This window comes from Xylocopa sonorina, chromosome 7 (assembly GCF_050948175.1).
Source record: "Xylocopa sonorina isolate GNS202 chromosome 7, iyXylSono1_principal, whole genome shotgun sequence".
Lineage (NCBI taxonomy): Eukaryota > Metazoa > Arthropoda > Insecta > Hymenoptera > Apidae > Xylocopa > Xylocopa sonorina.
This window is the reverse complement of record NC_135199.1, coordinates 4,684,472-4,708,615: the sequence shown is the minus strand read 5'-3', so window position 1 is coordinate 4,708,615 and position 24,144 is coordinate 4,684,472. Positions and strand designations below refer to the sequence as shown.

Below are 24,144 nucleotides of genomic sequence, written 5' to 3'. Positions count from 1 at the left end.
AACGCTAAAGTAACAATATCCCTTATTAGTCGAGCAAAATCGAGCCCAAATTCCACGCCATTTCTCACCGCTCTATATATGATACATAAAATACCATTGAACCTCTCGCCAATCCAGAGAGGAGCCCCGGAGAAACGCATTAAGAGACAGCGTCCGTGGAAGGCCGTGGTGGCAATATCGGGAGCAGGATAGATAAGGGAAGAAGAAGGGAGGATGGGTCGATGGAGGAGGAGGATCGAGTCGGATGAGACTGTCCTATTACCGGGCAATACGGTAATGAATCCCGATCGGATGCAAATGAGCTAATTCTCCGTGAATACGGTAGGAGTAGGTCGGAGTAACGCGGTTCCGTCGAGGGCCCGTCGGTGTGCGTCGGCGCGAGTAAAGGGCCGCGGCGGTGAGGCCCCCGGGGGCACGTGCACGCACGCATACATTAACACGCGCGTGCTGCTGCTGCCGCCGCCGCTTCTACCGCTTCTGCTGTTGTTGCTGCTGCTGCTGCTGCTCGTGGTGCTGGTCCTGCTGTAGCTGGTTCTGGTGCTGCTGATGCTGGTGGTGACGGAGCGGGTCGCGAGCGAAACGGAGAGCAAAGCAGCAGAGGGAGAGCCGGGGCGGATCCGAGCAGGCACAACACACGCAGACGTTTTGGCGCCACGGCGCGAATCGGGAGAGAAGCCAATAAATCCACGCTGCCTCATTACTAAGCTTGTCTCTTTAATTGAAATCTCGTGTTTTTCCAAACGCACGACTCCTTTTTGCCGATCGTGTCCCGCACGAGGTACCAACCTCGAACCCCTACCCCAGCCGCGCTGCAGGATTTCGTTTGAAAAGTCTCAAAGCGAGGAGACACCTCGCGATATCTTCTCGAACGCGGTCGAATCCTCGAGGCGTCCCTCGACCGGCTCCTCGTTCTTCTTCGTCGTCTTGTCGTCCCCGCGGGATCCCGCGCGGACGATTTATGCGTCTCGTTTCGATCCGCGGTCTACGCGGCGCTCCGCGATCCGATTCATCGTCGCGTCGCCTAATCGCTTCGTCACGTTCAGGGCGCGCGGGTTTTTCAGCGGGACGCGGCACGCCGGGGACGTCGAACGGTTTCTCCTGCGAGTAGGGTCACCACGCCGCCGGTACCGATGCAGTTCTTGCGGTTCGATCACGATCGAGCCCCGCTCGTGGGATGCTCCCGTTCCGCGCCGTGGGAATAGCCGCTCAGGTTGTTTAGACGCCCGGGAAAATCGTCGTTACGCGGGAAAACTTGTTCGTTTTCTAGCCGCCTAGTTCGAAGAAGCTCGCGTCCAGCCGATTCAAGTGGCGACGATTTGCGGCGAACTTGTTTAAAGAAAGTAGTTTATAGACTTCCTTTATCGTTACACGGGATACATTAGAATTGTCGGTTTAATTTATCGCACGAATGCTTCGAGGACAATTTACACACTTATACGGATACTCGTGTTCGCGAATCGATCTTCGTCCAATTTATTTACCCCGAACATCTCGAAGACACCTGGCTGAGGTTAACCGTCTCCCGTTATTTCGACAAAATGCCGAATCCCACGAACCGTTGTCCCGCCCACGAAGCGCTTCGAGGAGAACCAAGGGTGGTCGGACGACGCGCGTCCATTTTTCCGAGTAACGACGAGGAGTAAAAAAGCTTGTCCGATTAAAGCGTGAAGGTGCGCGGCGGTGACGCAAGTCGTAAGGGGAAAGCGGTACCATTATCGAACGGAACGAAACGGAACGGCACTTCTACGAGCGCTGCGAGCATAGTCGATCTCGATACCATCAATTTTTCTATCACGGCCGCACGATTTTGATCGGCCCAACGCGTGTTTCGCAACTCCCCGGTCCCGGGGAATGTCATAACGCGTGTCAATCGAAAACGTTTCCACGATAGCCGATCGCGTTCGAGCGAGACCGTGGCTCTTTTTATCGGCGGCCAGCGGAGCGTAATCTTAACCAGGTTAACGTAAAAAGACTAATCACCAGGCTGCGAGCCTTTTTCCGTGCTCGGAAAAACGCGCACCCGCGGCAACGCGCCGTGGAATTGGACGATTTCGCGGCGCTGGATTAAGAGCGATACGTTTTTCCGGCGATCGTTGCGTCGATGCGGGGTGAACGTGCGCGATGGAAGCGTGGCCCATTACGCTCACCCTCCCCTGTTCTACGTCCGCGCGAGGCGCGACGACGCGTCCGTCCTTGCACGAATCGTTCTTCGCCTCGCCATTGCAATTTCTTCACCCCTTTTCTTTCACGTCCAAGCGTTCCACAAGAAATTGCAAACTGTAATCGAGTTCGTCCGAGCTTCGAATCGAGGGATGAAAGTTATCGCAACAACCGAGCCATGTGTAACCATAATAATTGCTCAGCAATCGTGTGCGTGTCTTTTTTTAATCGTAAGTTTAAGAGAGACAGAGACAGAGAGAGAGAAAGAGACAAATCGACAGAGACACCCCCGAACGCGGTCGGGTGGTCGGATAAGAAACGCATTCCGGTTTTCGTCCGAAGAGACATCGGCGGAACTGGAAGGCCCCGGGCCCGATGGTATTGGTAGAGTTTTTCAGCGTGCCGCTCGTGTCTCTTCTCCCGACATCCGTGCGAACGTAGGAGCGCAGGGTGTGGTGTGTACCCCGAGTAGGGGCAAGGCTGCGCTACTGGTTCCCTTGGCTGTGTATACGCGGCCGCAAGAATGTCCCCCGTGTTGGTTCGATTAATCAGTCGTTTTTCGTGTCCTCGCTCTGGGCCAATAGAGCGAGAAAAACTTAACGTATGTGATAATGCGCGCCAGCTATGCCTCTCCGCTCTTCGTTCGATCCTGCTGCCCCTACCCAACCCCCGCCACCGAGCCATCGTCTCCCTTTCACTCTCTCTCTTCCCTTCTTCCTTAACCCTGCCCTCTCCTCGTCTTCAACCCGTTTACCGTTGCCTCTTGCTCTCTTTCCATCCACGTACCTGTGTATACATACGCATACACGCGCGCGCGACCTGGAACGTGGACCACGCTGAATATATACGTGCACGTGTGTACAGACGTACGCACACCGAAACACGGCCACGGCCAGAGCCGACGACGACGACGACGACGCCAGGATCACTGACCGGCCGGGATGCTGTCTTGCAGGGGACTCAAACTTTTTTCAACGGCGACAACCACGGGGACACGTAACCAGAAGTACGGCCCTCAAATATACCCGAACGGAACGGGGGACGCGATATTTCAGCTGTGATCTTTAACGAGCGCGCCGCGGAACGCATCGCGAGGAGACGTACCACCAAGAAGGGAAGACGGAAGGAGAAGGTTCGCCTCGCTGGGGCAACGACGATCATTTTCCGATCGGATAAATTGATATGGATCGCTCCTCTCTGGCCTCTCGGTTTTTGCTCCTTTATCGTTATCGGTCGGTCCGCGACGGCGGTCTCGTTGCTCGTTCCCCTCGGTACAGTTTCTTGGGTGGTTCCCGTTTGATTCGGTCGACTGACAGCTCGAGTATGATGACCGGAATTCGGGCTTTCGGCGACTGTTTTGCGACTACCATTGGAATATCTTATAAAATCGCTGTTCCCGTGGATATGTTCCGTGAGAAGATCCTAGTAAAGTATTTCTTTATTCAATTGTACGAGGTAATCATTCCAGAAAATAGATGCAACATTCGCATCTCAGAAAAATCACTCCTGTATAGCTGAGGAAAGGAAACCAATCTTCGCATCAGGGATGAAAAGGAAAGGAAGTCGACTAAAAAATTCGTGTCCCTCGATTTCGCTCCTCGTACAAGGTGTCGCGAGCACGAATGCCACTTGTTATGCCGACACATCGCCCGGTTATTACACGACGCGTCCTCCCCAGCAACGGAGCCGTCGCGCACCGCTTCAGCCGGGGCGTCGTTTCTGCGTTTCACCCAGCGCGAAACTTTCAACCCCCTCCGGAAGGCGGCCTCTCCGGGCAGACATTCCGCGCAGCCGGTGTTAGGCGAAGTTAAAGTTTACACCGGCTCGGATCGAGTACACGTGATCGCGCCATGTGTGGACGCGAACCTCTGGCCCCCGTCCACGTATTATGGCCGCTCGTGGGGCACGTTTGCGGTACGCCCCCGTCACGGAACTCGTCTTCCGATCTGTTTCGTCTTATCGACACGTGGCGCGAACGGGTGATTCCCGACTGTCGGGCTGGAAGTGGTAATTTACAGGGATCGTTTCGAAACGGCCCCTTTCACCTCTGACCGTTGCTTTCTTCTCTATTTTTCTTTTGGCTGTTGTTGCCTCGAAGGGGTGGAACGTAGAAATTTTCTGATGAAATTTAATTCTACACGAAATTTCGAAAGGCGTTGCAGAAGAATGTTAATTGATATTAGTTTTTGTCATCGTAATTCGTAATTTGTTTGATATAATGATGGTTTGTATAAAGTGAAGAATATTCCTGCGCACCGTGTAAAAGCAGAAACGAGCACGATTGGTCGAGCGGTTTGTGTCCAGCCTCGCGCATTCTTCGGGATATTAAATGCTCGGCAATTTTCGGGCATTACCCCAACTGGTTAATTCGTGTTACGTGAAGCGGGAAAAATAAAACCCAACCGCCTATTTCACCTGGGAATCATTTGCATTTACTTGGCGGCGATTACGGAGTTCGTGGCTAATAAAATTTGAGCAGCTCGAAGACTTCATCATCGATATCGCACGCAAATCTACGCGTAACCTTCAATTTGCTGCACGCGATGACGATCATCAGTGTGAATTCTGGTTTCGCCGTGCGAGCAACAAAACTCTACGGGAAACCAGCAAATTTTTTTCTGTAAACCTCGCGAAGACATTTTGTCCTCGAGTGTCCCTATAAATATTTGTCGATCGAAGGTGACTATCGCTAGCAATTTTGCACCTATAAAACCTATAAAACGTTGACGGAAACTCGAATGAATTACCCCTTCCGGGTTCTAAAAGTTAACATTGTAATAAAGAAAATGGTCACGATCTCGATCAAAGAATTTTACCACTGGATGCTGCCACTTTGCTCTTGCAAGTTTTAATAAATATTCAATCCGCCTTCCATCGCGTAGAAAAAAAACGTGAAAATGTATTTAAAAATATTTAATAAGCTAACCCTTTGCAAAATCAGAATATAAAATATCCAAATACTTCCGAAGAAATCGAAACACACAAATCCTACGCAATTCTAACAAAACCATATACCAACCCCTCTCTTACAAACCGCTCTAAAACCACCTAAGTAAGAACACCAAAAACGAACTATCCAAATATTCCAACCGGCGAACCCCAAGTTCCTATCACTTGAAGATGCACGCCACGAGCGATCTACGATCACCAAGCCTTAGCCAAGGAAGGGGTGGCGCGAGCGAGACCGATTTAGTGACATCAAAGTTTAATAAGCGCCATAAGCCGATCCGAAATGCGGCTAAAACTCGTCGAGCAATAAAACCGGCAATAAAGCGTTCGCCTTTCTCACGTCCCGTGGATGGAGAATGTACGGTAGAAGAGAAAGAGAGAGACAGTAGGGTGGGTGTGGGTGTTCCGAAAGGAAGCGTGGCTCGCTTGCATGGTGGTTAACCGAAAGGTTAGAAGGGCGGGAACACATTAGCGGTGGAAGGTGGCGCGCTCATAGAGACGTCCGGTCGCCCAATTACTCCCGCATTAAATCAATGTTCCTTCGGGGCCTGGGCCATTCCGGCATCCCGGTAATAAACCGTGGCCAACATATCTGCACGACTCGCACGGCTCATCCCTCGCGCGCCCAGCCGCCTCGCCACGGCGCAACGGTAGGGTGAGTTCGGGACGGGACGCTCGAGAAATGTGCTTTCTGTCGTAATATTTGGCTTTAAATCATGTCCCGTTGACAGGCCCCAGTTTCTTCGCGCCTTCTGATTCATCCGCGACACCACGCGCAGTTGTTGATCTCGATTCTCTCTTCGTCTAACGGGCTCGCTCCCTTTCCGTCTCCCTTCCGGCGAGATCTCTCTCCCTGTTCATCGTGAATCGACAATTTTCGAGTTCGAGCCTCCTGGAGATGAGGATGGAGGAGGGGTTGTTGTTTTATTCTCAGACTGAGACTTTCGTTTAACTTTTTGTGACTGGTGAAGCACGCAATTTTCTGTCCCGCATGTTTCCACGCTTCAGATTCTAATTGCGAATGTCTTCTGATCGCGATTTCTTGATATTTTAATATCATTCGACGTTGCAATGATTTTTATGTTGTAGTTCTCGACTGCGTGCTCTTAATTTCACCCCCCAAACGTCTTTCTAGCGTTACTATATTTCGGGGACAAAGGCTATCGCTGAGTTGTAGGGGATTAAAACGGGAGCAACCGTGGAGGATGGAGAAGGTGAATTGAAAAGCTTGCAAATTCGTTCGACAGAGAAGTTCTTCGGGGGTTTTCACACGGGGCGAAGTCAAACGGAGCGAAGTCTATGGCCGCGTTCAACCGTGAGATTAGCCTCGCGTACAATTTACGGCGGCGATCTTATTCAGAGCGTAGGCTTTCATATAAAAGCTTTTTCCTGTAAGCTGCGATACGTCGTTTCGACCGTCGAGGCTACTGCAGAGGGGGAGGAGGGATTGCGTGGAGATCGTGCACCATAATAAATTAATACCGTCGATTCTGTTGCACTCGCGGCGATAGCGTTACTCCAGTCGAGCCTGCATCCACAGACTTTTTCTTTTTCGTTGCTACGATGCGCGAATTCTTTTTCAATCGAGGAGTAACTAACAAAGAATATTCTGTTCTCTGTTTCAGGTATCGAGATGACGCTCTCTGTTGGACAGACAGGTAAGAAGTCTGACGTGATTGTCTTATTCTACTTGCGATCGATAAGAAAAATGACTCCGACTTCTTTAAGAACTTTAATTGTCCATAAGGCTCGCGTGATAGAACAAATATCGGTTTTTCTCCACACGTGACCCACTTCCACCAGGAATTATTCCCCCCAAGAGCGCGCGCTCTTACGTACTTTCGTAATACCCCTCGCAAAAAGAGAGCACGCCGGATCGCGACACGTATCGAACGTGGCCCGCGAAACTCGCGTTGCCCAAAACTGATCGAACCGTCTCGTACGCGCACCACGGCTCAATTTATTCGACGCTCGTACCTCGTCCCGTAAACCTTTTCGACAAAATGACAACGCGGTCCCGTTCGGCTGACGCGAACCACCTTGAACCGCTCGGGAGTATCGTTACAGTCGGTATCGAAGACACGTGCCAGCCGATCGCACGCGTCGATCGATCGATCGACCGATCGATCGACCCGCCCCGCCGCGAACCTTGAAGCGATATCCGTGAAATTAGAGCGACCCGTGTGCTGCGAGGCGCTCGAAGACGCACACCGTCGAACGAAGGTGTCAGCTACGAGGCGATGGAAAGAAGCGTGTAACAGCAGCTTCACGAGCGCCCCGCGAAAGAAGCGAGACGAGAAAGAGAAGGCTGGTGGAAGGTTCGGAAACAGTGAACGACTAGAAATATAACGGTGGACAGAAAAAGAGGAGCTCGATGGGTTGCAAAAAAAAAAAAGAGCAACAGGGACCAAGATCGAGAAAGGGGGGGACGAAGGTAGCGAGAACGGGGAACAGCTAGGGTTGTATAAAGGAGAGCAGGAGCGAGGTGAATAATACAGAGAGATTGACGTCGCGACGCAATTCCATTGTTCAAAGTGAGCAGAGAAGGAGAGGGAGAGAGTGAGAAAGGGAGACGAGAGAGGCAAGGAACGATGGAAGCAATGAGCAAGGCAACGAGCCTCAGCTACGAGGTTCTTGCCCACCGGTATAAATCAACTCGCGAGCGGCCGAACCGCTCCGCCGTACGATCCGCCGTATACACCGGCTACATCAAATTAGCGACACTTCTTTCGATCGACATGTCGATGCCGGCTTTTTGCCGTCCAGAGCGGAATACTTTCTCTCCGCTCTGACTATTCGCGCGCCGCTTCGAATCGGCTTCTTCTTCTTCTTCTTCTTCTCCTTTTTTTTCTCTACCCCCTTCCGCTCCTCCGCTCATCCAGGTTAGACGGTCCGCGTTGCGCGTCGTTACGCTCATTTGCGTGTGTAATGCGGTTTCGAATAGGGAAAACAAGCGGTCCACGAGGTGTAACGACGACTGCCTGGCAAGTTAATCCCACGTGGTCGACGACGATCTGGCGCGCGAAAGGTGAGACGGCGGTTAATGGGATCGAGTGTTTGGATAAGGCGATTGATAGCTGGTAGGCTTGTTAGAGGGGTTGTAAACGGGTGTTTTACGGTTCTCACCAGGCACTTGTGCGGAGAACTGTTCAGTTTGAGGTTTGTAGATTGGTACGCGGTGAGGTTTTAGAAATTAGCGTTCGCTTTCTAGATTTCTCATGTCAGGGAGGTTTATATCGTCCTGCGATGGTTTTTGAAGGGTAAAAATGGTGTATCGTACGATCGAGACAGCGATATCGTAATTCTTTGGTCACAGATCTTTTACATATCCCAACCGATATGATCAGCTTTTAATTACGATCGAAGGGATAAATTTCGTTGAAGAAAATTGAAAACCACCCCTCGCTCGTTAAACCTGAATTCCACGGATGTAAATTCGCGAGCCACACGTCGTAACAATGCGAGCGCCATCGTGCATCGCATAATAATTAGGAATTCCCATCGGAATGGAAGCGCGGAACGAAAATATCGGCGAAGGCACCGTCGCGGAGCGGAATAATTTACGAAACCTCGAAGGTCGACCGTGTAATTTGCAACAGCGTGGAAGAATTCCAGGCGATACTCCGGGGAAAGCCATTGTAAATGAATTCAACGGACGATGGGAAGTAATTAATGACGACACTAGCCCCGACGTAATTAACCAAAACTGATCCACCGCTAATTGCGAACAGCCGGACCCGCGGTAATTAATAACTCGCACGCGACGTTATCGGCATACGGGAATCGTATCTTTTCACCCTTCTCTGTCCTCGTGCGTGGAATGCACGAAGACCACGTTTAAAGAAAAGTGTGGCAATAATTGATCCGGTAGGATCTATCGTTGACGTCGTCGCCTTCTTTTGAGATGGTACAAACTTCGCGCGCGCATTGCTACGAAAGTAGTCGAGTATCGATAAAAGTTCGCCATAAGAGGCTGATCGTCTAACGAAATACGAGCGCGTCGCTCGGGATTTACGTGCATGTACGCGGGTAGCTTGCACAGTGGAAATTGATACATTATTATAGACTGACGCAGCCGGTTTTCCGCGACAGGGAACGCAACCGTCCGTCGATCAATCGTGGAGGACGACGAAAATGGTTCGTTTATGATGGGACAAGGACAAGATGGAGGAGTGTACACGTACGATCGGACGATATCGTTGAAATATCGTTGGAATAATTTATACGCGTCGTTAATGAGCCGTTCATCTGAAAGAGATCGTTAGAGACAGGCAATTTATAAAGTCGCGAAACAAAACTATCAGGATGGGAATTCGTAAAGCGGGCAATCTGCTCGGGCCCGTTCCTCTCCCGGGCAGCAGTTAATAATTATTGAACTATCGATTAAATGCATCGGCGAGCTGATTGATCAGCGTTTATATCGCGAATACATCGGCCACGTCCGCTCCCTACAATTTTAAACCGGGCGCCCATCTTTCAAGCGCATCGCGATCCTTTAACTCGTGAAGCGCGCGCGAGTAACTCTTCTGTCCGGGCCTAATGGCGTTGTTCGCCGGAAATTATTGGTAATGAATAAAAAACGTGTCCGGATTACCGACTCCCCGGACGCGGCCTTCACCCTCCGATCAGTTTTTTCTTCGGTTAATGGTTTTAATTAATGCCCCCTAGTCGGACCCGATCGCGATACCGAGGATGAGATTCGCCTCGACGCGGACCGCGCCTAAGTGCTACCCCTGTTTGACATCTCTCGCATCCACTCTCTTATCACCCCTTCGCGCGAACTTAAACTGAGATCGAGTAGACAGCGATCGCGATCCATCGATTCTTTCGAGCCGCAGTTGGCAAAACCTCGATCACTTTTTACGTAGACTCGTCTCCCTCGACGCACGAGAGTAGCTGGCTCGTACCCCGCGATCGATCGCGCACCGATCGAAATCGTATCGCAATAACAGATCCCCGGATGGGTCGTTTGCCGGAAGCCGGATCGTCAGCCTGGGCTGGTATACCCGGTACCAGCCAGGTATAGGCTGTTCTCTTAAACAACCGCGGATTTTTTTGCTGCCGTTCGATTTAACTGGATGTCGTTACTACGCTCGGCATTGTTGTCCGCCGATTCGTTCATCGATTCATCCTTACTTTCCGGCCGAGCGTTGCCCCATCCTCCTCACTCCTCCTCCTTCCTCCTCCTCCTCTCTTTATTTCTCCCTCGGTGTCCTCCTACCGCCGTTAACCCCCTCGCCCGTATCTCCGTCCTCGTCCAGCCTGGCCTGCCGATCCGATCCGATCCGATCCTATATTTATTGTATCGAGGAGACCAGAGCCGCCGCATTCCACGCGCATGCGCCGCCCGTAATGAGCGGTCTCCAGTCCTGTCTGTCTTTCCATCCCGTCCGTCCATGCGTCTGTCCAGCCGACCGGTCGTAGCCCCCCTCGGTCACCCTTTCACCCTACTACCACCGCCCCCACCTCCGCCATGGGCTCCTCCGCCTCCACGCATCTCGTCCTCCTCAGCTTCTTCCTCTATCTTCGTTCGACCTTCCGCAACGCGAATGGTACCATCTCTTTCTTCTTCTACTCCTTCTTCTTCTTCCTCTTCTTCTTCTTCGTCGTCCTCGTCCTCTTCGCCTTCTTCGTCCTCGTCTTCTGTTTCTGCTGCGCGATGCTGATGCTGCCGGTTGCCGTATACTACGGATCGATGGCTTCTGAATCCTCCTAGCGCGTCGAGGAATCGACGATCGCAGGTTTGCGGAAAGCGGCGTTCGTTGGCCTGCTCCCGATCGCTGAGAGGGTCAGGGATTCTTCGATTCGACGGACGACTGTGTGCTTTCCTTTGGGGAGGAATCGAGTTCGTTTCGAGGTTCTGCTAGTTTTTCGGCTGGTTTTAGGGTTGGTTTCAGATTTCATAAAAATTTGATTTTTCGGTATTTCTTGTATTCATTGCAACTACATAGTAACAAATGCTTTAACAGTGATTGCTTCTCACTTGTTCGTGAAATTTTTGGAAACGATTCGTGACTGTCGGTCTTTGGGAAAAGAGTAAAGCAAAGCATTGTTCTTAAGAGAGAAAGACGAATTTCTTTTTCGGGTATAAAATGATGTATTTTCATCCGTGGCGACGGTCGTTTAAGTTTATCTTGAGCTTCGAGCAGGGGGATGAAAAAGGGGGCGAGAGAGTTCCAGTGGCGTCGCGCGGTTAACGCGGCAGCGGCCAGGCCAATAGTAGAGATTCGCTTCCGTGGCTTGCTTATCGATTCAAATCGCGTGCAGCGTGTATGAATGAAGGAATGAGTGGGCGAGTCGAGCCACCGGTTGAATGGGAAGCCCCACGGGTGACCACAAGGCACACGCGCGCGTACAAACTTCTCTCTTTCTTTCGTTCGGTTCTTTTGCACGCTCTCCCTCACCCTGTCTCGCTCCCATCGCGCGTTTCACCGTACCGCCCTCTTTTTCTTGCTACCCGCCGTAGTCTTTCATACGGCTACACTTGACCCTCGCGGCGAGGAACCGATGAAATCGTTGGACGGTATCCACCTTCGCGCTTTCACCGCCGCGCGTCCGCTTTCGTTCGTCCTCGTTGAAATTGAAACGCCGCGATCGAACGACTTTATTGCGAAACAACGGTTCGACGAGCAGCTCTTTTTCTACTTGACAGAATGTCGTCGCACATGTGACGAAAACTAATTTCATCTAAATTACTACAGCTGCCGGACAGTTTCGTCAGTTAATCTCGCTATGCACAAAAAGTGTATTCGATCAAGAGAGAGAAAGAGAGAGACGAGTCGTTGGAAAAGATCTTAGCCGTGAACAGTTAAAAATAGAACGAAACCTCGAATAGAACTACGTTTACTTGTGAGGAGGGAGAAACACGAGTATCTCGGTCCGAAGAAAACACACACTTGACACGGCAGTTCGGTCTTTCCTAGGGAAACGCGAAAATCAGCCGAGCCGATTCTAACCGAGTCCGTCCACGTGCGCGATCGTACACATTTACGATCGTGTAAACGAAAAAATCGTTAACGGGCGTAAAAGCGGTCTTGTTCGGGCCGCGAAACTATCGTTACGAGGGATCGTCCCGGTACAGTTTCCGTTTCTTCTGACAGTTAGCCGGGGCGACAGTTTTACATCCGTTCGTTCGTTCATTAATTCAGAGCTCGTCCGCGCGACGTCTTTTATCGGATCGCTGCCCGATCCGAGGTTAACGATTCCACGTAAGAAACCCTCCTGTTCTTCCACCACCTTCCCCGCCCGCCCCGCGCGCCCCTCCGCTCTAATAGCTTGTATCGGCATTCCGGCGATTCAAAAAATGTGCCAAACCGCATCCCTCGCCCCTACGGCTTTTGCATTCCTGCTTTTTTCGCCCCGTCATCGATATATATTTGCTACGTGGCGATTTTCTTTTCGGTCCGCGCTGGTTTCACGGTATTCGCTAATTAATATAATCGCGCGCCGCTCCTCGCTCTTCTTGCCCTTCGCGCGCCTTTAATGGAAAACGCGCGGCGCGCCACGCGGCTCGGAGGGGCCATCGTTTTCATCTGTTCGCGGCCACACGATGGTTCGTTTCGCGATAACGGTAGACACATATACACGACAAAAACGAAGATCGCGTCCCATTTATCAAAACGAAACATCAAGTAGCGTTCCAAGCCGTCGTCGATGCGTGGAGGTGTAAAAAAACCAAGGAACCCTCCAAGAAGAGAACCGTACGCGATCGCACTTCCCGTTTAAAATCGGGAACTGGCGAACGATAGGGACGAAACAGCGATCGACGCGAGCCCCTGATCGAGAGCGTGGCCAACGTGTGGTGTGCAGGGCGAGGGGGGGTTAAAGGCACACGTGTATCGCGGTTGAAGCCAATTTCGAGATCGCTTTGTGCGGCACGCTGCTAAAAATGCGTGGCGAATCGACAGCGAGGATCACAGGCTGACGAGGCAGCTTCAAGATCCGTCCCGTCCCGGTAGGATCTTGAACGAGGATCGGATCCGGTCAAAGCATTCCATTGTAGTGGCCGTGCTCTTCTAGAAACGATTCCACCGATCCGCTCGGATTCGTGTCTGTTTTTCGCCATCCGGGGCCGGTGCAGCAGCCGCAGCCGCCGCCGCCACAGCCGCCGCAGCCGGTAGCCGCGTAAAGATCCCCCTATGATTGGCTTCTTCTCATCAGCGTAAACGCGACGCCGTTTAACCGGCCCAGAGGGTCGCTTCCTCTTGCGCCCCCATGCGTATTCATGCCAGCGTATCTACGCGTGTATTAATTGACAAATAACTTTTTACGTTCCCACCCTCCACCGTATACGGGTCGCGTTGTCCGCGATTATGTACACTCCTTTGCGCGAGCTTTTCGTCTCGCGTTCTCCTTCTCTAGACACAGCACGCTCTATAGGCGGGTAGGTTACTCTCCGCTGTTCCCTTTTTGTTTCGTTTTTTCGTTTTCTTGATTCTTTTCTCCCGTGTTTTTCTTTTTTTTTTTTGCTTTTTGTTTCCTTCGCATCCCCCCGTCGGCTGGTCGCGGAGCGGCAATGAAATGCTGTTTTCCGAAAATGGCGCTGGAATGAGGACAGGTCTCCGGTAGCGGCGCGCACGACGTCCTATCATTTAATTTGGTATCGGGATACTTACTTCTCTGGCCACCGTTGGAACCCCCTCGGCTTAAAGCCTTTTCTTCTGCGTCCTACCCACACGCGCGCGATGCCGTCCTCCGCGAACTCCTGGAAGGCGCTTCTTTTGCCGCGGCCACACCGAGCCCAGAAATACATTTTTGCACGAAGCGCGCTTAGAGAGAGGCGTTGGGAGGGTTCTGGTACGAACGTCGCGTTTACTTGAAGGGGTGGGTGTAAGTAGAGTTTCGAAGGGAGAATGCGGCTCGAGGATGGAAACGTTTAAAGGTGAAATCATCCGCTGACGCATTGCTCGTTCTTATGAATGGAGTCGCGGCTCGATTATTACGTCTTAATTATCAAAACGCGGAGAAGGGGTAATTATGTCCGCGCGGTGAACGTGTTTACCCGGGACTACTCATACGCGTCCACCGACTTAATGCGGGATTACATTCCGGAATTTATTTGCAAATTTATACGTCCACCGCGGCTACGCACTGGCAAAAACGGCCACGTGCGTCTCGCCCAATTACATATCATTAATATTTGATCACGTCAATTCGACGAGTTTAGTATCCCGCTCTTCAACCTTCCAGCAGCATTAAATCTACATACTTGCACATCTGTATCTTTGAAACCGCGGACGTTCGCGCGTTCGAGCGCACTTTAGACGCGCAAAAACCACGAAACGCGTGCAATATGCAAAACGCACGATGCACCAAAGGGTAACGCGCGTCTTCTGCGCTTCTGTTTCTGCGGTTAAGCTTTGCAAAAGTGACCACTCGGCGGCCATTCGCGGGCAGAATCGCCGCCGCTCCGATCGAGAGGCCGCGAGTTTCTCCGAACCGGCGGAGAAAAATTCCATTACGCGGGGTCGTAGTAAAAAGCAATTAGCCTAATTCGCTCGGTCGAACGTCGTCTTTCTTCCGACGATATCGGGGATATTATTAACGCGGCACGAAATTGAATTGAATCCGCCTCGTTAAAATTCTGCTCGGGCGTGTGATCGATGCCCGATTGAAATCAGAAAAGGATGCAAAACGGATAGAAGAAGCGGCTCATTAGCACTTATACAGCGCGTACATCGTCGGTGGCGATGAGCGTCATCGTGTCGTAACAGCGGACCGCAGGAAACGTCTTCGTAAAAGGTACGCGGCCGATCGGTTAGGCTCGAGCGTCCCTCGTAGACGTCCACCAGCCGGACTAGTTACCGGTTAAGGCGCTATAAAATCTAGCGTAACCAGGCTACGCTTCACTTTTTCTCGCGCAGGAAAAGTATCGCGAGCTTGCTAATGAATCGTTGCCGGGCAATGTCTCGTTATTAAAACCGGCGAAAGTTTTCCATATCGTTCGATATCGATTTTAGACGATTGCTCTTGCTGCTTGGTTTCCGTAAACGAACAGAGACATTTTCATTATCGAAGGAGCAACGATCACGAATATATCGGCGTGATATCGGTTTGTATAAATTTGGCCGCGTCGATACACTCGGAGGATATAATCCCATTGGGTTTTAATCGGCGATCTTCCCTCCTCGACGTCGAGAAGGAAGTTTCGGGTCGAAAGAAGGGGCGACGTTTGCGGCATGGACGCGGATACACAATTCACCGTCGAGATAGGCCGTTTTATTGGCACCGTGGCCCTTCTGATCTCAGGCAAATGAAGATGGAGCACCGACTTCTTGCCTGTCTCGATCAAAAAAACATGATCGCACAGCTTTTCGCCTGGAACATGTGGCAACTGCCGCTCCAACTTCTGTTCTTCATTCTTATTGCGCAAATAAGGAATAAAGAAATGCAAGAATAAATTTAGAGAATATATTTAGTAAAATTGTAGGTATTTAAGTATTTATATAACGAAGAAATAAGTAATGTGGTTTCTTTGAACTGTTACTAAAAAATGAAGTGAACTCCGCTCGGAAATGAGGGTAGTTAAGTCAAAGGTATTAAGCATTCGGTGACCCTTGTAGAGCAGCGGCAAAGAGAACATCCTTGGAGACACGTTAGGGCGCGAGTGGCTAAGGGGTTCGCTTTAACCCCTCTATCCATAGATTAGTACAGCTCTTTTCTCGCTGTACGGAGATAATGCTCTCCCTTCCCTTCGCCCATTCTAACTTCCAACCAAGCGAGACTCTCGAAAAACCTTCTTAACACGAAAATAATCCCTCGAGCAAATCTTAATTCCCACTGCTCTAAACGTAACCCATTCACCTTAACGAAGAACACAAGAAACGATGTTTCTTCTTTCGAACAAATTACTATCGAGATTTAATGAGTATACGATACTTCCTCTTCTCCCTCGTATCCTCGACTCGCTCTAGGACCCACCCTCTGAGTGCCTACAGAACACTGTGTCTCGCTTACGTGGCTGAAACGCGCGGTGAAGGCCACCGTCGACGAGCAGCGGGGGCAAACGTTCGCTCCAGAACCGTGGAAACTCGTCCAGGGGTTAAACAGCCCCTCCGTCGTAGGGGTAGGAAGCGTGGCGCGCGCGAAAGCCGCGCGCAGCACGGTTCTCAGGCTGGTGGGGGTGACGTTTGACGGGGGTGGCTGCGGCAAGGCCGAGCATGAGGCCGACACGCGACTCCACTCGATGACACTTATGCACACGCCCTCAGACCGCGTGCGTGTCGCGCCTGTCAAAAGTCGTGCGGCTCGCTCGTCCTCTTCTTCCACCCTTTCTGTCCCTCCTCTTCCGTCGTCGGGGGTTGCGCCTCCGCGGCGGTCCTGCCAACTCGGTACCGACTCGTGCTTGGACCACGTGCCCGTGACTCGCGCGTGAATCCTTTTGGGACAAGACGACGTAGAAGTTTCCTCGTTTTTATCTCGATTCGATTTTGGTGGTTGCTAGTGATTTTTCTCCAACGACGAATCGACTCGTCGTTCCTCGTCGTGCGAATTGTTCCGCGCGTGGATCGTGACGCGTACGTACGAGGTCTACGTCTCGATGATCAGCGATACTTGTCGAGATAATTTTTTGGTCGAACTGTTCGAATGGTACAATTGTGTATCTCGATTGACGTTTGGCGAAACTCGGGTGTGATTAGAATGGAATGGGGTGTGATTTCGAGGGGTCGGTCTGTGTTTAGGACTGAATAAAGGGGCGGATAAGAAACGATGGACGCGCAAATGTACAGCAGAATGTGGCAAACACCAAATCTGTACAGCACGTATAAATATCCCGCTCTAATGCAGCTGCAGCCGAACAATAACGAATTTCATTCGTGGTTTCATTCTAGGAAACCGTCCATGGACGACGTTGGAAATCCTACCTCTGTCAACGCTCGGTGAGTACGCTTTACTATGATGAGTAATTTGCCGCGAGAATGATTAGTTACCGACGATGTTGCGAACTCGTTGATACGATATCTCTGTTTTAAAAGTTTTAAGAATAATTTTCTGTTTAAAAAAAACTTTGTTCCGAACAACATCGGGTAACGCGCATTAACGCCTTCCTTTTTCACTTGCGAGTTCACAAACAACGTCGACTGAATAAATCGTGACAATTTTAATCGTACGTCAGTAATACTAAGTCGAATTCACCATTAATTTATAATAACAATTCCTAGTATATTAACCTTTCAAACGTTACTTGAGTCGATATTTCATTTCACCTACGCTTCCATAATCATTCTCTTTCAAAATTCTATTTCTAAACTATTCCTCCTCTTCTATCTTCCCCAAAGAATTAACTGCGAATCATATTATTACACATCATATTGACACTAAGTGATTGCTACGTTCCTACTTTCATTAATTCGCTCTTTTTCACTAATAATATGTTCCATGGGTTACAAAGGGTTGGTACACTTCGAATTGTATCAATTAGAAAACAGCGATTAACATTTGCCAACTGAAATTTGATTGTCTCGAACGATGGCCGCGAATATTCCGACAAACAATCCCGTGGACCGTCGAAATGTCGATATCGGTGTCCATCGGGGGCGGATGAGACACGATGGGGCAGGTAAAATCATCCTAGCCGGTGTTATCGGTCGCGATCATCTACCCTCTCTAGTCGGAGGCATCGAGGACGGCCTATCTGCCGCCGTAACAATTGAACCCGTAATAGAATCACATTTATTCTTATTACCCGACGAGGTCAAGCGACCAACGAAACGCAGTTGCCCGATCCGAACTCGGATCAGCTCTTCTCTTAAGGCTATTTCCACAGCCTCTGTTATTTCTCCCTGGGCTCGACCGTAGTACGCACACCGTCGCCACTCTTCCTTTCACCCCACGGTTCAATCCTTCTCTCCTTCTTTTCTTACCGTCTCTGTTAAACCGTGACGACTTTGCTTACTTTCTTTTTCTTTAAACACATCTCGTGGTTAGACAAAGTACAAATTTTTTATTCGTTGAAAGGTAGACAAAGTATTTATTCGTTTAAAAAAGTATATCAGCTTGATGATTGGGTTATTAAGAGACGATTTAGTTAAGAAATTTTTGTTTAATATTCAGAGCCAGTTCGGATAATCGGGTGTAAGGAAATGATCCAGCAGGACAGGTGTTCGGTGGTAGAAGATAAAGCTGTTTTGATTTTATTACAAAATTTGAAAATATCACGGTGGATATAATGTGCCCTCGTGCACAATGCGATGTTCACGTTTCATTCCGTCATTAATTTAAATTACATGATAACCCCTGCGAGTATCAGTGTAAGCCTAATCTACCCCACACGCGTTTAAATCACGAAATTAGCATACCCTCGTACGGGTACGCTCTCAGCCTCGAACACCGGCAACCGGAATCTGTTCCTCAAAAATCTGTTCCCCGAATCAGATGAGTATCTCGCGCAACATCTATAACGTGGAATAAAAACATCGCAAGACGGAGATCCTCGTCCTCTCGTTATCGGAGAACGGTGTACATTTCGCCTTGAGATCATTTTTGCATCTCGTCGCGCGAGGAAAGCTGTCGAAAATTTTACAAAGAACGGAGAGATGGGAGCTCGAATCGGGGAGCTCGTTTCTCAGAGCGAGATAGATGGAGGAAGATCGTAAAGAGAGTTGATTAATAACGAGTTCAACGGGAATAAAGTTTGCTCGTCCCCGCGGCAAGGGATCCTCGCCTCCTCGTGGTTTGTTTAATTAATACGAACGGTGACTCATACACCTATGCGCCACGGTGCGCAACAAAGCATCTGCCACGGTGTATCTTGTCCTCCATCTCGCCACGTTCTTTAGGACTGAACCTACAAGACTATCAAAAACCTTTGCTCGCGTTATGAAGAGATGCCGCCTTGTAGATAGATCTATATATACATATATATGAAATTTCTGCGGAAGGTCCTAACCCATTCTGATGTTGACAATAATTCATCAGCCCCGTATTGTTGTAAACTCAGTGGAGGCTGCCCGGACGACGCGGTTTCTCCTCTTATCTCGCCAGAGATTCCGTCAAAATTTCCGTCCTACGTTTCTTCGCTTGTAGATCATTGTCTGTGGTCCGTGGCGTTGCCGGAATCTCTGTATCAATCCTATTCGTTGCGACGATTAAATTCGCCAACAGATGTCGATCTGATGTAAACAGCCATCTCTACTTCTCTATATTTTATTAAAAAACGGTCTACTTCCTTCCTTATCGCTTTTCATTCATAATTATAGCAACGCTTTGTATTTAAAAAAAAAAATATCGCACGGACGAGAGAATAATTACCAGAAACTCCGTTTCATGGAACGATTAAAATATCTCAGTGAATGGATTGGACGTTCGCACGTACCTACTAATGGCGGTGGAGCAGGTACGGCTGAACGGTTGAACCGCGGAGGCTCGCGTAACGCGGCGTAACGTCGGGTAACCGTGAAGGTGCGATGATAAAGGAAAAGGTACCTACGTGGGAGTAAACGGGCGGCGACCTCGGAGGCGTAGCCAATGCTCCAGGCGACAACCTTATCGAATGGCAAGTATGCCTCTGCTTGGGCTGGCGATCTAACAAGCGGTCGGCTGCTCCCTTTGTACAAGCGGAAACGAGACCATGTCTGGCAGAAGTGGATAAGAAGCAGTGAGAAGATTCGCGTGTTGATTCTCTACGTGATCGCTGAAAGTGGGAGAACTAAATTGAACGTCTCGTCAAGCTTCTGGTACATGAATTTCGCAGGTGTCGAGACTTCCTCTCGCGCACGCCAGTTTTCTCAAACAGAACTCCGTCATTAAAAAAAAACTGTGCAGAAGAACGTGTCTCGCACCGCGAGGAAACGCGGCAGACAAGAAAAATCGGTCGAAACCACACGCTTCTTTCATCGCCAACGCGTCGAACAATCAATTCTTCCCACCTCATTAAAACTGACCCGACACGATCCAGCGGCCAAACAAACCAACCGACAATGAAACGAGAAAAAAGAGGGAAGGCAGAAGGAGATATGGGAGAGAAAAGAAGAGAGAAAAAAAACAGAATGTTCCCGCGAAGCTCGAGATTTCGCCGGTCAGCATCAGAGAGAGCTTTCCTGCAGGAGCGGCTCACCTGACTCCGGCCACCGTTACGGGAGGACTCCTCCGCGGTGCCACTATTAATATTAATGCATTCCGTCGTTCTTGCGGCATTGTACTCGCGTTGACGGTGCTGCTCGTCCGACGTCCAACCTCGTTCTCCAACAATATCCACGCGCGATGCCTGGCCCGCTACCGAGAGAAACACAGAAGGGAGCCAGAGAAAGAGAGAGACCCCAAAGAGAAACTGCGTACGGTGTTTCCGTGCGACGTACCAAGGAAACACCACGGCCACTCGCGCCTCCTTCGCCCCCGGGACCAACCGGGCACACCGCGCGCGTTTCGCCTGATTGTGTCCCGACGACAGTTTTGTCCCGTGCCTCCGCTGAATATTCAACCGGCCGATAAATAACGCTGAAAGGAAGAGGAACGTCCGAAACAATGACGCGGAGGATTTTCACTCGCCACGATACGTCGCGGTACCACCGGCACTTTTCTTCAACACCTTCCACCGGCTCGTTCGTCCTCTGTTAGCCGTGGTACCGGGTATACCCCCTCCATCCCCCGCTCGCTACCCATTGTCGCGCGCGATTTCCTCCCCGGTCTTATGAGACCTCGACAATGCGCGTTTCTACACGCTCTCGCCTACCGTGACCAATTGCCCCGCGTTACGCTCCGGCCCGGTGATCTATACCGAGCATTCTTCTCGCTTCGTCCGTGTCCCGTGCTAGCGGCCACGGACACCGAGGCTACACGGAGTTAGCCTCTCTACTCTTTCCTTTTCTCCCTCCTCTCTTTGTTTTCTAAGCTTTTTACTCTTTGTGGTTTTTCTGGGTTTTTTTCCTTTGGATTTTTTATTTCTTCTTTTTTTTTCGAACGAGTGATGGAAGGCTCTTTAGAGAGGGGCCTCGTCTCTCGATGATGACGAAACGGTTGGGAAGAAGCGTGGATTCGTGATGGGTTTGGCTTAGTCTTGACGTTCTGCGTTGATCATTTGCAGGTTTATTAATTTTATATGAATTTTTGTCTGGAAGTAATCATGACGTATCGATGGATGTCTGTGGGAGATTTTTTGGTGAATAGCGAAATTGAAGAGCGTCGATTTTACGTTGAGTTTTGGTGAAAAAAGTATTCGGAAGGTGTTCCTTTTAATTCTCGACTTCGTCTTTTCTTTCAACCTGCTATTCTTCTCGATCTGTTCTTTGAACGTTTCTTCGAGTTGCTCGTTCACAGTCTGTTTACCGATTTCTAGATTTTACGGAGGGAGTTTGTTCTCCCTCGAGTATATGGTACGCGTAACGCTTAATCATTCGTTTCTTACCTTTCTTCGTCCCCGTTTCTTCAACAACCTTCCCCGACAATTTTTCTGCCAGTTAGACACAGCGATTACTAGCCATTTACACCGCTCGGAATATCCGTTTACGTTGTCGAACGATTTCCATCGGATTCCTCGCGCAGTGAAAAGTAGAACGGAGAATGTTCGACGATACCTTTTTCTTCGTTCGAAGTTCTACGCGTGATTCGTGTAAAAAGAGAAACGCTGGAAATTTGGCTGCATTGTTGCTGAAAGGGGGATAGCAGTAAAAATGGCGCAAGATTTAGAGAGCTACCAAGGGAGAACGCACTCGTAGCCACGGGATGCCGATGCTTCACCGCGAACCTTTTTCCCTTGATCGACCAATATAAAGAAAGGATTATGCGAATATTCGGCTACGATATCTATCATCGTGAATTATCACGCCGTACGTTAGGACATTCGCGGAGACTTATTATCCGACGTGATTTAGGGCTGGCTGAAAAAGTTCCCGCCACGGCCACGAAATAATACGCGGCACCCGCATATTTTTCTGGTATTATGCGATATACCGCGAGAGTATCAATTAAATGATAATGTGGTGATTAATAGCAATGATGCAGCCCGCTGATCGCCCCTACCGTAAAAAACCTACGCCACGGAACTAACCGTTACCAGATTGAAGATATCCCCGATTAAAAACAGAATCGTAGCTTTCGAAGCGGACACGTCGTTCCTAGCTGGCCATGCATTAAACATTAGAGGACATCGATACGAACAGGTGAACCAAAAGTGTATAACGTAATCACCAAATGGTATAAAGAATAGAAGATCGTTTATAACGTTACTGTCGTTACTGCAATTCGTAAATTGCTTCTTTTCGCCGCCATGACGACTATCCGCATGAAAACCAAAAATCCACGCGTTGATCAATCATCGCAACACCCCACGCGAAGACCAGAGCGCATCCACGACACCCGCAGCACCCACAGCACCAAAGCATCGAGAGGGTGAACCGGAGCGACCCGATTCGAACACAGACTCCGTAGACCGGGTGTACGTGGGTTTAAGCAGTCCACCGACGTCTCGCAAATTATAAGAACGTGCGTCCGGCGAGTGCACGTGGCGGAGCCGAATTTCTGCACGTGGGACGGAGCGGAATTCCTAATAAGTCAGCCGACTAGACAGAAGTCGCGCGCGGCCGTGCCCGTGCTCGCGCAACGAAAGGTATCGGGGCTCGTGCAGGTTGCCGCGCGAGGGCCCCGAGATATAGGGGTGACGTCACGGATACGTGGGATTCCTCCCGAGCAGCTGGATCACGTGCTGCCGGCAGGACGTGAGGCTAACTTAAATGCGGATCAGGGAGAAACCGTTCCGAAACCGATCCCCCGAACGAATGCAACCGGCCGCGATTCAAATTGTTTCCACGTCCTACCGTTCGCCCGCGGTATCGACCCGCTTCCGGTTCGGTTCAACGAAGCCTCCTTCGCCCGTTTTTACGGCTTCTGGACGTACTCGAGCGATCCGTGCCTCGAGCAGACGCCGCGAATCGAACTCGAGGCTTTCCACCGCGTTTCCGGGTGTCTTTTGCGAACTTCGACTCGTCAGATGGAATTTTGTGGTCGTCCAAGGATTAAATTGGAAACTTGATTCATCTTCGTTCTTGTTGCTATTTTATTTGGTATCGTTTCTGTTCGACGATAGAGGAAACGAGAAATGTTTTTTCGCCTATAAAATGTGCGTACAATTATTTTTCTTGAATCGAAGTTGTACAATAGATAGGCTGAGGTATATATCGTCTTGAATTCTTCGCCATCGAAGACCTCGCCGTTATCTCTTGGCGGTCGGTCAATTTACAAGGTATTAGGGTCCGCGTAAATAGAGGCACGACTGATTTAATTTCCCGTAATGGCAATTGACTGCGATTGTCGTGGCCCTCGACGCTCCCAACGGGGGCCACGGTTCCTCTTCCGCGGCGAAGCACCTCATTTCCTCGCCATCGAAACCTGTACACCCCTAAATTATCCACCACCTAAAGTATCGAACATTTCTGCGCGCGACACAGAACCGATCACAAGATCGCACGCAGAATCGACACGGCTGTTTTCAAATATCTTTCAACCCCTGAGAACACCCCGCCCCCGTCGGACTCTCCTCGACGTTCGATAGAAAAAGAAAGCGAGAACCGCTCCGGTTGGCAGTTTTCTTTTTTCGATCTCCTCGAATCAATTGAAACGGATCGAGCTCCAAAATAGGAGAACGCAAGTACACCGAACGGTGAAAGGGAGGGGTGGCCAGTTGGTGACGGGAAAAAGAAACTCGCGGTAATTACGCGTTCAGCCTAATACGTCCGGCAGTGAAATGCCGCGCGAGGCCGGGATACTGGGGGCCGAAAATTTCTCGGCGCAAAACCGGCCGGTTAACAATGGGTATTTTCATTAGCCGGGGCCCTGGGGCCCAGGAGCCGAACGGGTCGGATATTTGATTCGGTTTTTATCGGGTTTCGGCCGGCATTCCGGGCCGGGGGCCCCGAGTATCGGAAAAACGACGCCCCCGGGCCTGGCCCCCTCGATCGCGATATCAGAAGAAGTTCCATTTAGGAGAAAAATAACATTGTAAATGCGGCGTGTCGCGGGGTTCGGTTTGTCGCGAGCTCGGAAGTCTCGCGGTGGCAAAAACTTGCCGATCCGATCGACGATTTGCCGGGGTTTGCAAATCGT

The 24,144-nt window shown here is 50.2% G+C and overlaps 1 protein-coding gene across 3 annotated transcripts in view; it reads left to right on the top strand.

Annotated features, from left to right (window-relative positions):
- LOC143425440 (protein trachealess-like) overlaps positions 1-24,144 on the top strand; it is a 122,527-nt gene that overhangs the window by 22,572 nt on the left and 75,811 nt on the right. For 2 of the 3 annotated variants that reach the window (XM_076898216.1, XM_076898215.1), the window contains exons 2-3: positions 6,735-6,767; positions 16,941-16,988. In XM_076898216.1, coding sequence (XP_076754331.1) covers positions 6,735-6,767; positions 16,941-16,988 — 81 coding nt within the window. The remainder of the gene's footprint in view (positions 1-6,734; positions 6,768-16,940; positions 16,989-24,144) is intronic. The other variant, XM_076898217.1, reaches the window with a different exon arrangement.